Source organism: Malurus melanocephalus, unplaced genomic scaffold, assembly GCF_030028575.1.
Source record: "Malurus melanocephalus ecotype Western Australia unplaced genomic scaffold, MMel_1.1 scaffold_46, whole genome shotgun sequence".
NCBI lineage: Eukaryota > Metazoa > Chordata > Aves > Passeriformes > Maluridae > Malurus > Malurus melanocephalus.
Window position 1 is genome coordinate 2,915,618 of NW_026623278.1, and position 14,149 is coordinate 2,929,766.

Here is a 14,149-nt window from a genome sequence, read left to right on the forward strand (position 1 = left end):
TAGTGCAGCAACACCAAAAGCAGACTTGTCTCAGCAGTCTATATAGGTGTGCATGTATGTATGTATGTAAAAAGGCAGTAGATCCTAAACTGATTTATTCTGGTAGCCGTTAGAATTCTAACTTTGCTTTTATGATAAAAAAGATGTTTTCATGTTTTTGTGTATTCTTTTTCTTCAGGTTAAAATGGATCTAGATGAGCTATAGTTTCTATTTGAACTGGTTATAATTTACTGAAACCAAATGTCTTTCTTTCAGTTTAAATAATATAATCTGATATCACAAGTCTATAATTCACCCTAAATTAAATTCTTCTAATGAAGACTAAGATTTGGTTCTTATCTCAGATGTCCCTTTGTCATGGGAACAGAATTCTTTGTGAAACCAACGCAGACCTCTGTATGAATGCCTAATATACAACTCATATGCCACAGTTGTTCCTTTTTCTTAGAATATTTTCTAGAAGGAGTTATGAAAGCTGGATAAGCACATATGGTAGGTGAGAGACTGCCTCATGSGTTGGACACAAAGAGTTACAATGAACAGAACGACATCTGGGTGGTGACTGGTCACTAGTGCCATTCTGCAAGGCTGCATTTTAGGCCCAGTGCTCATCAGCATTTGGGTTTAGGACTCAAAGGGATGCTAACTAAGTTTGCAGATGATAAAAATTGGGAGGAGCTGTTGATGTCTTTGAAGGGAGAGAGGCCTTGCACAGAGACATCAACAAATTTGAAGGTTGGGCATTTACCAACCATATGAAGTTTAACAAGGGCAAGAGCAGCCTTCTGCATCTGGAAGGGGCAAATCCTGGATGTATGGACAGACTAGGGAATGAAGGGCTGGAAGGCAGWGTCAAAGAAGGGGATCTGGSGGTCCTGGCCCATGGCAAGTTGAACACGAGYCAGCAGTGCCCTGGCAGCCAGGAGGGCCAGCCATGACCTGGGGGCATCAGGAACAGCATCASCAGCCRGGCATGGGAGGGGATKGACCCGCTCTGCTCTGACCTGGGGCAGAGGACTCACCTCRAGTGCTGGGGGCAGTKTTGGTGCCGCAAGATAAAACRGATACAAATRTGTTAGAGAGCACCAAAGGAGGTYAGCAAAGATGGTGAAGGGTTTGGAGGGGAAGCCRTGTGAGCAGAGGYTGAGGTCACTTGGTCTGTTCAGCCTGGAMGAGATGGARGGGAGACCTCATTGCAGCCTGCAACTTCCTTGTGAGGGGAAGCAGAGGCAGACACTGATCTSTTCTSTYTGGTGACCAGTGACAGGACCTGAGGGAAYRSCCTGAAGCTGTGGTARGGGAGGTTTAGGCTGCATATTAGAAAACTGTTTCACTGAGAGGGTGGTTGAGCCCTGGAATAGGTTCTTCAGGGGAATGGTCACAGCACCTGTTGGAGTGCAAGAAGAGTGAAAAATACTCTCAGGCACATTGTGAGATTGTTGGGGATGTCTTGTGTGAGACCAGGCGTTGGACTTGATGATCCTTTTGGGTCCCTTCCAACTCAGAAATTCCATGATTCTGTGACTTACAGCCATAGTCTTGTTTCATTATTTGTAGTCTTGTTAATTCACAGGAAGGAGACTTTTGACTTAGAACTGGGAGTAGACAAGACTAGTTTTGGGCTTTTGTCAACAGTTCAAAGAGTTATGCAGTCTAAAGGTAGGGTTAACATTTTTGCTGCAATTGTGTCTAGGCCTACAGTTTGTATCTGAACTGCAACTTCATTTCATCATTTCCCCCAAGTTTAATTGCAGGTGAAGAAAGGTTCCCAAAAGCAGACAGAAAACATTAAAAATGCAAAAWGTTCAAAACAACATCCTAACRTAGTCTTCCTAGCCAATCATTTATTTATTTTTATTTAATTTGTGGAATGCTTCATCAGAGATTCAATGTTTTAAATAAGTGAACGACCTATGAAAAACCTRCTGTTCAGGGTAACATGGTATTTTGTTTCATATGCATAAAAGATATATTAACATATATGTAAAAGTAGAGTTCAAATTGGAAAATACTTATAATTCCATAGATCTTACACAAAAATCACACTCTGGAGAATTAGATGTTCATTTTTGTAATATTTATAGTGTAGAAGACACCAGTAAGAAATATTAAATCTGAGATTTAAAAAAATGTAAATCATGCAGAATCAGCAGGTGTAGTGTTACTAATATATTTATGTACTGTCACTTGGATCAGAGGCTGACTTCCCYACATGACYACAGCCTCCTTTCAGGCAGTTGTGGAGAGCAATAAGGTCATTCCTGAGCCTTCCTTTCTCCAGGCAAAACAACCTCAGCTCCCTCAGCTGCTCCTCAAAGGACTTGTGCTCCAGACCCTTTACCAACCTTGTTGCCCTTGTCTGGACTCTCTCTAACACCTCAATGTCCTTCTTGAAGTGAGGGACCCAAAACTGAACATGGGACTTGAACTGTGGCCTCACCAGTGCTGAGTGCAGGTCAACGATCACTGCCCTGGTCCTGCCAGATGCACTGTTTTTGCAGACCAGGATGCCAATGCCCATCTTGACCAGCTGGGCASAGCTGGATCATGTTCAGCTGCTGTCAACCAGCATCCCCAGGTCCTTTCATCAGGCATCTTTTCAGCCATTATAAACATGATGAAGTTCAGTTTTCATATAAGCAATGTCTTGTGTTAGTAGGTAAAATTAAAATATTCATCACAAATATGTAGTTTTGACAATTTTGACAATTTTCATCACWTGTTGAATCCCATTCCCAATTATCAGGTACCATTAGAATAGATATGTATGTAAATGTGGACAGGGCCACAGGAAACAACTGAATTATGTTTGTATGGTGAATAATTTAGAGATCCTCTTCAGAACATTTCCAGCTCTCACTAAAACTGATGACAAGTGATTCGGAAAAAGTGGAACACTGCCAAATGAAGTATRAAGTCTTTGAAGTCTATCTCTTTCTTTCCATATCTTCTGAGTACTTACATTAAAGTTCAAACCTGAGAAGGACCTTTTAATGTTTTTCAGGATACATTATCATGTTCCTCATGGCCAGCATCCCCAGGACTTAGGTGGGAAAAAAGGTGGTGTGATCTTCGATTGATTCCACTTCTTCATTCACGATTTTCCCAGTACCTTCCAGGATCAGATTTGTGCAGGTAAAGAAATTCAGAAAGTTRAAACTTGRCTGCTTGGTTGACAGATGCATGCCSTARGGAGTTGCCTTGTTAGAGAAATTGCATTATCAGTTCCACTCTAGCTGCCAGAGACATGAAACACAGGAGCTTTCATAAAGGTCTGCCTAGGTCCACCTTGGCTCATATTCTCCTCTGACATCAGCTGGGAGCAGGTATGTGGGGAGATGATGGATGATCTTCCTATTTGCATCTCGTGCTCAGCACCTTTCACAGTTTGAGATGAAACTTTGGTCATCATATTTAATAAGTGCTAATGCTCCTGCCCTTAAAAGCTTCTTTCTAAGTTGCTTTTATTTATGCCTTTGATTTTTGCAATGCATTATGGCATTGAGCTCTGCACTGTGATTATGTTTTTAAAAAGTATTTCCTTCTGTCTGTGTTAACTACTTCATCKGATAACTATATTAGATGAAATAATCTTGTTTGGGAGCAGCAAGGGCTGACTGCCCCACGGGGAAGATGGGCCAAGAGAGAGGGTGGCAGTGAGGATGGACAAGGCACTGTCCATGCAGGCAAAGACCCTATCCTGCTGCTCCCCAACGAGCAGCAGAGAAGACTTAGGAACAGTCTTCAGAGGAGTCCATCATGGTCAGGTGGGGTCAGTAAGCTGGAAGTTCAGCCTTCAGGTCCAAATCAGTGGGATACATGTCCAGGCACAGGAGTAGCTGCAGCCAGACTCAGGTGAGGACCATGAGCAAGAGCCTGAGCTGATAAGCAGCTCCCAGCTCCTGTACTTCTTTGCTTCATTTTTATAGCTACAGTAGGGATTTTTTTGTTTGTTTGTTTCCATATAGCTAAGGTTATTTTTTCCCATATTTTACTTTGCATGTGTTAACATTTAATTTTGTTGCAAATTTGTTGCAATCACTGGGATAGCTGTCCAAAATTCATAGTGCAGTTTAACTTTATGGCATCATTGTTGTGGGTTAACCATGGCTGGATGCCAAGTGTCAACCAAGCTTCTCTACCACTCCTCTCCTCGACAAGATGAAGAGAAAGAAAATAAGATGGAAATAATYTGGTGAGTCAAGATAAAGGCAGGTTAGTAAAGCAAAAACAAAGGCCACACATAGAAGCAAAAAMCCCAAAATRYTTATTTTCTACTTCCCATCAGCAGGCAGTGTTCAGCCACAACCTGGGAAGGAGGGCTTTGGTCTATTTAGTAGTTGCTCTGGAAGATAAGTGTCATAATTAATTAATGCCCTCCCTCCTCTTCCTTTCTCCTAGCTTCCATTGCTGAGCAGMTGTCCCATGGTATGGAATATACCTTTGGTCAGTTTGRGTCAGCTGTCCTGGCTATTCCCCCTATCAAGATTTTGTTTTCCCAGCCTACTGGTGAGRAGGGAATGTTGGAGAGACAGTTCTGATGCTGTGCCAACACTGCTCAAACAGTAGCCAAAACACTGCTGTGTAATCAATATCTTTCTAGCTACCAATACAAAGCACAACAATATGAGGGCTGCTGTGGGGAAAATTAAATTCATCTCAGAAAGACCTAATACAGACTTAGAACTTGTCATTGTTTAATTTAATATTACCCTAATAAATCGCAAGAAATCAAGAATGAAGACAAAAATATTCTGTAATGATTACTGTTTATAAAGCAATTAAATAGAAATTAAAGTAGTTACCAAGTCCAGCAAGGCAAGTATATAAGATCATGMTTGTCAAAAGTTGTAAATATCCAGGTATGTATGGATTAATCTATGTATATATAAGAATTATATATAAGTTCTCATACTGAAATACTTCTGTGAGCTCCAGTATGTAAGAGCATTAACTGGAGGAAAGCTGCGTACAGGTACAAAGCATATTACTACATAGTTTCTTCTTCTAATCAATCACCTAGGAGTGGATATATTAAATTCCCCAGAAAATGGGGCAAGAGAAGTCTTYTTCAATCTGTTTGGGCTCTTAGTGGAGTTAATTTTTCTGTTTCTTATCACAGGCTGCTTCCTTCTCATTGGTASTCAGTAAACATTTGAAAGTGGTGCAAAAGCCATCCACCACCTCAGTTGGTTCTTAGGGCTCTTGTTTCTTGGAATTACACTGCCAAGGCCTGCCAGCCATTTCTCCAATTCCCAGAGCTGAAATTAATGCAGGTTAGGCAGTAGCTGTTGTAGATCTTTGTGGAGCTAAAGCCAGCCTGTAGCTTTTGATCTGTAATAGCAGGATCGTATTTACTGGGCTGTATGAACCTCGGTCTGTTGGGGAGCAATGGCTGGCCCAGGGAGGCAAAGGGTAAACCAAAGGCTACAGAGGCTTCTTGGCTGAACTGAACTGGAACAGGATAAACTCACCACAGAGGCAGGTGAATTTTACTAAATTCTGTGAAAGCCTTCAGCTCYATATTTAACATGAAGCAAAAAGGGCCCAAAATCAAAACAGTCAATTCTGACCTCTATTCTACTGTATACTTCAGATAAGGTAGTGAATTGAATAGARCTACTCACATGGAAAATTAGCTTATATTCAACTGCTCATAGATCTAGGCATTTAAAATTCAATCTTCTGCATTGATTAAAAACAAGCTTAAAGAGCTTACTAAAGAACTTATACATAACAAAGCAAGTTTCTTAGGTGGTAATGATTTTCCTGAGATTGGAATTTCTAGACAATAAATGTAGGAACTCAGACTTGAATAATTACTCTGATAATTTTCTCCTTATGTCCTTCTAGTCTGTCTAACATGATGAAGTAAGAGTACTTAAAACCAACAAAAATGCAGGATGCATTTGAGAGAGGAATTGGAATTTCCTTGTAGCATAGAACCAACATTTTCTATTGCTAGCAAGACAGTTTATAAGACTGTTTTAAATGACTGTTAAAATTTTTAAATGTTGCTCCCTCTCAGAATTTGTTATGAAAGGTAGATACTTTTTAAAAGAGACTGCTATAAACAGCAACATAAAAGAAGGGATATTAAAATAATATAAGGAAGCAACATGAAATAAAAGCTAATTCTTTACATTTTCTGTAGTTAGTATTTACAAGGCTRTTTTCACTATGTAAAACTTAATAAATTACTGCTTTTCAGAGCTTGATATGGAAATACATCATTCTTGCATACAACATTAAACCTAATAGTCATATTCTAGCTTTTCCAGTGGGATGCTTGAGACATATAAATTCTGTATTCATACAGAATTCTACAAGACATTCAGATTGATCTTGGAAAGCTTATTGATTTCAAATATAGCCTTTGAGTTCCAGAAAACACGGAACCTGAAATGTACTTGAAAAAGTGTTAATCCAATCCCCTTTTTTGTGTGTGTGTATTATAAAGTGATTAATCTACTATTTGCTCCATTTAGTACAAAATGTGTTTAATACATTATATTTTCAGGTGTTATGGACTTGAGCTGGTAGACTCATTCTAGAAAATACTATTACAATAGTATTACAATAGTAGTCTAAAGCTAGACTACTGCSAAGACACATTCACAAGTAATTTATCAGGTAACCAAGTATCACAYTGTCTGTGTTTATTGATACTTGAGTAATAACATTATGGATTAATGGTTTTTGTACTTGCACCGATCAAATTCCTAGGAACAGYAGGAACAATCTGATGCCCCAAATGCACGAGATTCACTGTGTAAGGGAAATTTGTGCATCAGGATTGAATCTGGAACCTATTTGGGGTTTTTGTGCTTGAGTTTGTGTCACATATTAATAGAGTTCTTGGTTCTTTGCTTTGGTTTACAATAGACTATAGAAACSAGGTGAGGCCTGAAATTAGTTCTGTTTTTCTTAAAAGACATGATCAACAATTTTGAGCCCATGCTTTGGCCTTCAYGTAAGTACTTAGAAATTTGTTCAAGGTTCTTTAAACAAATTTTCCTCAAATTTTTATCAGAATTATTGTGAAAATGACTCTTTAAAACAAGTCTGTCTTGGTTAGGGGTTTTTGGGAATTTAAATAAAAATCACTGCCCATGACAACTAATGGATTTAAATAAACCACAGATCCCTGCAAGATGGTATTAATGTAAACTTCATTATTCTGCAAAAGCTGGTTCTTATGCTGGAACTCCTAAAGCAAAGGCATGGCTCCAGTTCATTTTTATTGCTTCTCCTGACTGAAGAAACAGTCTGTTCTCAACATGGATGCCGTGAAGATAGATACTAGCCTTGCATTCTATACAGCTAGAATAAAATTTTGAGAGGTAAAAAACCCCAAACAAACATATTTTCAAAATTTATATCTGTCTTCAGATGTCAGAAACTTTCAATAGTGACACTCAAGCTTTACCCTGAAGATAGGATGTACTTTGTTTGAGCCATTCTCAAAGAATCTGAATGATGTAYTTAATCTTAAACCATGAATTGATCATTAACAGTTGGATTTGTAGACAAATGTGAGCAGTGGAACCCGGTATTCTCTGAATGTTCAGTAATGTCCTACTCTGGGATATGGATTAATATTGAAGTTTTTTGGTTTTAAAGCCAGAGACCTGTGAGACTTACAAGGGCTTTTAGCAAATTAGGCTGTTTACTGAAGAAATTAGGTCTGTTACTGCTTTAGCATCTGAAAATGTTCTCTTGTTCTGTAATTGCTCACTGCTTGGAAGTGGAAAATCAGTCTATAAAGCATGATGGATTTTTGTAAATTTGCCCAGATTGGTCCTGAGATAGAGGCAGAGGTAGCAGTGTATTTTGGTAATGATCCTATATTCAGAAATGCAATTGAAAATATCATTAATGCTGCCTGATCATTTTTGAGTTCTCCAACTTTTCAATCAGTCATTCAAAGAGGAACAAAATTCCATGAGCATGAGCAGCCAACAAGGGGCATCCAGACACTAATCTGTGTTTAGATACTGGATTATAAAAAGGAAACAAAGGTGTTTAGAAAAAGATACTGGTATCTACTGAATTTCCCAAATTATTGCCTTTGGTTTCCAATGCACACTTCCCTTCTCTGTAGCCTGCTGTATTAAAGTGTTAAGTCTTAYATGTGCAACTGCTCTTTCACTTGCTCCGCTTCTGAAGTTCTACAGCCTGATGGTTAAGGTTCTGTGGAATTTTTTTATAGCTTTATGGGTACTTAATATTGTCTGAGTTGACCTTTTAGCATGATCCTTTCAAGATGTCAGGTATTTATGGAACAGGAAAACCGGCATTTTMTTGGTGTTCAGTGGCTGACCTTCATTGTAGTTGAAAGAAAAACATTTSTACAAGTGTTAAGATGATACGCTAGAACAGATAAAATTTTCTTCTGACCTGATCTGTTATGATATGTCTATAGGCAAAATGCGTTCCAAGTAATTGCTGTGGATGGGGTTTGCAGTGGAATAATTCAGTGTCTCTCTGCTGAAGACTGTATTGACTGGCTACAAGCAATAGCAAGTAACATTTCCAACCTCACAAAGCACAATGTAAGTATGGATCCAAGTAAGCCAGAAGGTTTCCCAATCACATTTGATTATTGCTGTCATAAAAGCCTAATGGGTTCACACACAGAATTATCTGCATATAAACAATGCTTGAGGCTGTCTGAAAGAAGTCAACTCAAGTTTGTCGTCAAATCAGACTCTGTGAGAAATCATTGAATGGGAAAATATTCTTYCCTACGGTCATGTAGTTCACTTCAGCGCTATCAGAGTTATTCACTTCTTAGCAATATCAATTAGGATTAGAAGCAAAGACCAGAGGAAGCCAGGTGAACACATAAAATACAAAAATACTGTACTCTCTTCATAGCTTGAGAAAGCCCTTCTCTRTGGAAACTGGTATAAACAGATAGATCTGATTTAGATTTTAGGTCTGTTTAGGTGTCATTTTGCATGATGGGAAGGGCAAGGTGCTTCTGTGGTGTGTTATAAATTCAGATGTTATATCAGCAATGATTAAATGCATTTATGCTTCATGCACTGCACTCTTAGGATATGTGMTTGTGGGATAAATACCTCTTTTTATTGAAGCAGGAATAAATGTTATGTAAAAGTTTTTCCAAACAGCTAAGTTCAATTGAGGGGTGTTCTAGACCTGCCTGGGATGTGTTTACATTCAAAACTGTAAACATGTAGTTCTCCCTGTAGAAATTCATATGATATCTTCTCTGGTTCTCCTCAAAAATAGAGAACACAKGGGGAGCTCCATTATTTTGAGTTGAGTTATAACAAGGAAGCCCTTGAGTATTTAATTTGTATTCTCTCAGGTTTCCTTAAATCTGCTTTAGCTTCCCAAATCTGTCTCTGAATTTGCTTTTGTTTCAAATATAGGGAACACATTGAAGGAAGTTGTATTTCTTGGAGATTTATAATCAAGATGCARAACTATGTTCCATCTGGCAGCAATATGTAAAAGTCATTGTATTATAAAAACATGACAGACATGAATTCATCTGCCATCTGCAAGCTTCCATGCAGTACCAGTGAACTTTATGGCTATTTATTCATCCTTAAAATGCTGTTGCTATGTAGAACCTTTCTCGTATCACTAGGCATCCTGACTATTGAGGCTTCTGTTCTTCTTTTTTTCTCTTACCATCTTTACTTCAGTCTACTAATGGTTCTTGCTACTTAAATCAGTGTATTTGTTTGTAAYAATAGACAGAGGCACCTAAATTTTACAGGTGTTTTTAAACACTTTACCTCTGATGAGACTATAATTATGGTCATTTAGCATAACTTGAGTTTTGGCAATGCAATGTTCTTATATGATTTTTTTTTTTCTCTCAAGTATGGGTTATAACTCTACACTAGTTTGCATAAAATACAGAAAGAGYTTATCTAATATTTTGTATGAGGTAAATAGCCTGAATTGTGTGACTGTGATGCCAGTCTTTGTACTTACTTTACCCCAAAGACATCCTGTAAAGTAGCCGTGAGAGTTAGGGCTTATGATAATTATCCATAGTCTATTTTTAGAGCTGTCCTATTTGTTCATGGACAAATGTTCATGGCTGTTTAGGACAGCCCTTATGAATTTATGGAAAACAATGACACTCTCTTTCCTGTAATATACTTTTCTTTTAAATTGTCAGTTGCCAGAAAGAATTACTTATCTGACAGCATACGTGATAAGTGAATATAAGAAACATTAGGAACACAGAGGGGGAAAAAAGCAAACTGTTGCACAGAGGAATGATTAGATGCAATTAGAGGTCCCTGTATTTTCTTTCTTTACAAGATGGTTATTGACATRCACATACTGTTGATGTTAGCATTTTTTCCTCTGAGAGAAGCATTTATTCATAGGCATTCTCCCTTACTGTGTCATTTAGTGCCAAAGAAGCAGAGACTAAAGGAATTTATTTAATTCTTTGGACAAATTGACTGATTTTTAGTTTCAATTAACTTCTCACCTCTATGTGGGGGTTATAGAAAATACTTTGTTTCATATAAATACCATGTACCTCATGGGTATGTTAACTTACATGCTGTTTCTCATATCCGTCTACCTAATGAAAAAGAAGGAAGCAGAAAGAAAGCAGAAAAGAAGAATATGACAACTAGATTGTTTCTGAAAGCAATTCCTTTACCAGTGTATCAAGTCTGAGCTCCATAGATTTTGGTGGGATTTCTCTTGCCTAACATTAGGTGTCTTAAAGCAGAATATCTGAAGAGTGAATCTTATTATTTATTGTTGATGTCTATTTTATAATGAAATCAATTCTCTCATGATATGTCTGTCTTTCCTTTGACTGGTAAGGGACCCTAGGGTGGTGAGTTCATACTTGATACCAAAAGATATATATGAATAAATCTCCCAAAGAAACGCCTGGATATTTTTGACCAAAACCAAAAATGAAACAAAAAAACCCCACAAGGTACAAACAAAACAATAAAAAAAGCCCACAAGCAAACTCCAAAAACCAAACAAACAAAAGCAAACAGAAAAACCCAAAACCTGAAAGCATACTAGTTTCAATCAGAAAATCTGAATTATTTTACTTTGTCACACACAAACTGGCTGAAAAAATTATTTAGTGGTTCAAATGCCAAAAGTGCGACTAAAAAGTCCTGTGTTCCCACATGTTTCTAATAATTGTGAAATTTGGGTTCCTGGCTCCAAAATACCTTGTTGAACTTGCAGTCAATTAAATTTATGTAAGGATGATGTCAAAAACTCTTCTCTCATGATCTAATATGTCCCCATCTGAAACAAAGATGATGTGACTCARTTGCAGGATCAGCAGTGTAGCCAGTATCTACCAGAGAGCAAGATAAAAAAAAATGCAGGAGTAGAAGCAAAACCAAAGTGCACTGGCATCATGACCATTTTTGAAAGGCAGTGTTGCTAACTGAATGGAGGCTGGAAGATGGTGTCTGCAGGCAAACACATTTTTCCTGCAGTTGTTAGACTACAAGTCWTTGTAAGATATGAGATAGAACTCAGAGATGTATTAAAAAAAATTTATATGTATACTGATATAGTTTACTTATTTCAGATTTTCATCAAAAGTCAGACCTCAGGTATGGGCTCTTTTTCCTCATCTTCAGGAGGCTAGCACAAGTGTCCTCCAGTGCTTTAAGAATGAGAGTGATAACWGCTAATTTTAATTTCTTTAGCTCCCAAGAAGCTCTCTCTTACACAAGATGAAATATATTAAAATTAAACAACATTGGTATGCAACCAAAACCAGAACACATCCTATATAAACGCACTGTGGGAAGTGACTTAATGTCACACTGTAATTGATGAGGTAATGAATCKATAAAGATCATTCATTTCTCAAGAKGGACTCCTCTCCAACTTGGGTYACTTGAATTGCATCTGAGTTAAAAAATCATCAGTTTTATCAATAGACTCAAAAACCAGAATGATTATATTAAACCTGAAGTTTAGTCTAAGCAATCCTGATACTGAAGTTCATGTGCTGAAATCTGAAATGTTAAATTGAACTTGGGCTTGGGAACTCTAATTCCTCTATGAACTGATGAGGTTCTACATTTTTTTGTTGCCAATTTGGATGGCTGGCTAAAACCAATTAAAAAGGGAACAAGCTGCTGCTTCTTTTCTTGCTCATGGTCCAGGTAGCAATTTTCAATTTAGYTATTCCAATTCAGCTATGAACTATTTGCGTTTCCGTGAACTTTTAAATTGTATTACTTTTGGTGGTAATTGATACTGATTTCTAGTCTTTAACATCTCYTGTGAAGGGATTTTAGGATGACAGTATCCAATAAGTCATGTAGCTTTTAAAGAAATTACACTCTGGAAGAGTCTAAGAAAATAATCCAAAATCGTGTGCTCTATAAAAACCCACCAATTGCCAATACATCCGTAACTCATGWGCTGCAATTGTCAAGAAAATTAAAGGCAAGTTTTTTAATGGCTTTAGTACAGTAAAAGTCAGACATTTTAGGTCTTTGCAATAAAAGAATAATAATTTAAAAAAAAGCATTTTGAGTTAACAACGTCTAGGTTGTAGCTTCGTAGAATCTTTAGGGATTTATCCTCCCAACTCAGTATTTGTCACTTGCCCATTGCTTTCYCTGTGGCAGATTTTTCTATAGTGAGGGCAATAATATTTCTTTTCCTTTCCTCTTTCATCATTTCTGTGAGGCATATTGCAGCAGTTGCACGTTTATGCTTCTTACCTTGAAGCCAGCACTTGACAGCAAAGAAACAACATGAACTTCATCAGACAGGAATGACAGGCAGCTGAGGTAAAGTTGCTAAGCTGGAGGTGGCAAAAAGTTTAAGATTATCTTGAAAATGCCCGCAAGATCTTACAAGATTTARTTCACAGTAACTTCACTTTATTCCCATTATGTTTCATTTTTCTGGGTAAAATAATGTATTTGTRAAATTAATGAGGCRCACATAGCTGGTGGTAGATGCATAAMAATAGCATGAAAGATGTAGGATTAAGAGCTCTTCAAACTGARGATTGGCACAATGTATATATTTTCCAGAACCTAAGCCTTCGTTTTAAACAAAGTTTAAAAGTTCAATTGAACTTTAATTGTATGCTTAAAAAGTAGTGCCTAGTGAAAGAAACTGCTGCTAAGACACCAAATATATTTCTTTCACTTTCACTGGAAAAAAGGAGATGATAATGCCGTAATCTTTACAGTGCTGGAGTTTGGGTACAGGGATTCTTTAAGCCGCTAAGTAGAAGAGGAGACAAAGAGTACAAAACAGGAGAAAAATGTAATTACATTAGTACAATCTGTTCCACTCATAGGGTAAATAAAATTCCACAGGACTACATTCAGTGTTAGTAAATTATTGAAAGAAATTAGTAGAAATGTTTCATTTCTGYTGGTGATGCTACCACCAGTAAGAACATACAGTGGAATGTTATATTACATGAAAAAAATCTGTGTCACTCACATGAATTGAACAGATTTCATATTTTAATTTTTTTAGTTAAAATACAATGCCAAATCATCAAAATGCTCTATTATTAGTAATTTTGGAGTTTTCAGGGATTATATGCTCTTAGATGCCCTATGATCCATGTATTAGAATAATATTTAACTTTTTTCAGTTAATGCGCATTTGAAGCAAATCCAAAAATCCCAACATTAGTTTCAAATCTCTTACAATGTTGTATTCTGCAGTAGTGCAAAAGTCAAAAACTCTGAGTAATTTAGCAGTCACAAACTTTATAAAATAAAGGCCGAAGCAAGAGAGAATGATAGGAAGTCTATAAAGTATTACTAACAGAATATTTTTGCATACATGATTCACATTTCTCATGATGCAAATACTCAAATAAATTGGGATTTATTGTGTATAGATATTCAACCCTTTTTAAAACTATATTAGCCATTCATGTGCTCACGAAGTTCTGACACTTTGAATTTTTGTTCTGCATTCCATTCGCAATCTTGTAAAAGGAAGTTATTCCAGTACTGATRTTCAGGTCTCCCTAGGAAAACTAAAAACAGAACTTACTGCTGCCATTTTTTTCTATATGTGGTTTTCGTAAAGCATGTAGATCTACAAGAATAATTGTAATCAGTGCAGCATCAGGATTACATATTTTTTCCTCACCTTTTTTTTTTTTTTTTT

General features: G+C 37.1%; 1 protein-coding gene across 2 annotated transcripts in view; it reads left to right on the forward strand.

The window, feature by feature from the left end:
- Positions 1 to 14,149, forward strand: part of SNTG1 (syntrophin gamma 1) — a 311,772-nt gene that overhangs the window by 211,270 nt on the left and 86,353 nt on the right. For both annotated transcript variants that reach the window (XM_057365031.1, XM_057365030.1), the window contains exons 10-11: positions 3,006 to 3,136; positions 8,427 to 8,556. In XM_057365031.1, coding sequence (XP_057221014.1) covers positions 3,006 to 3,136; positions 8,427 to 8,556 — 261 coding nt within the window. The remainder of the gene's footprint in view (positions 1 to 3,005; positions 3,137 to 8,426; positions 8,557 to 14,149) is intronic.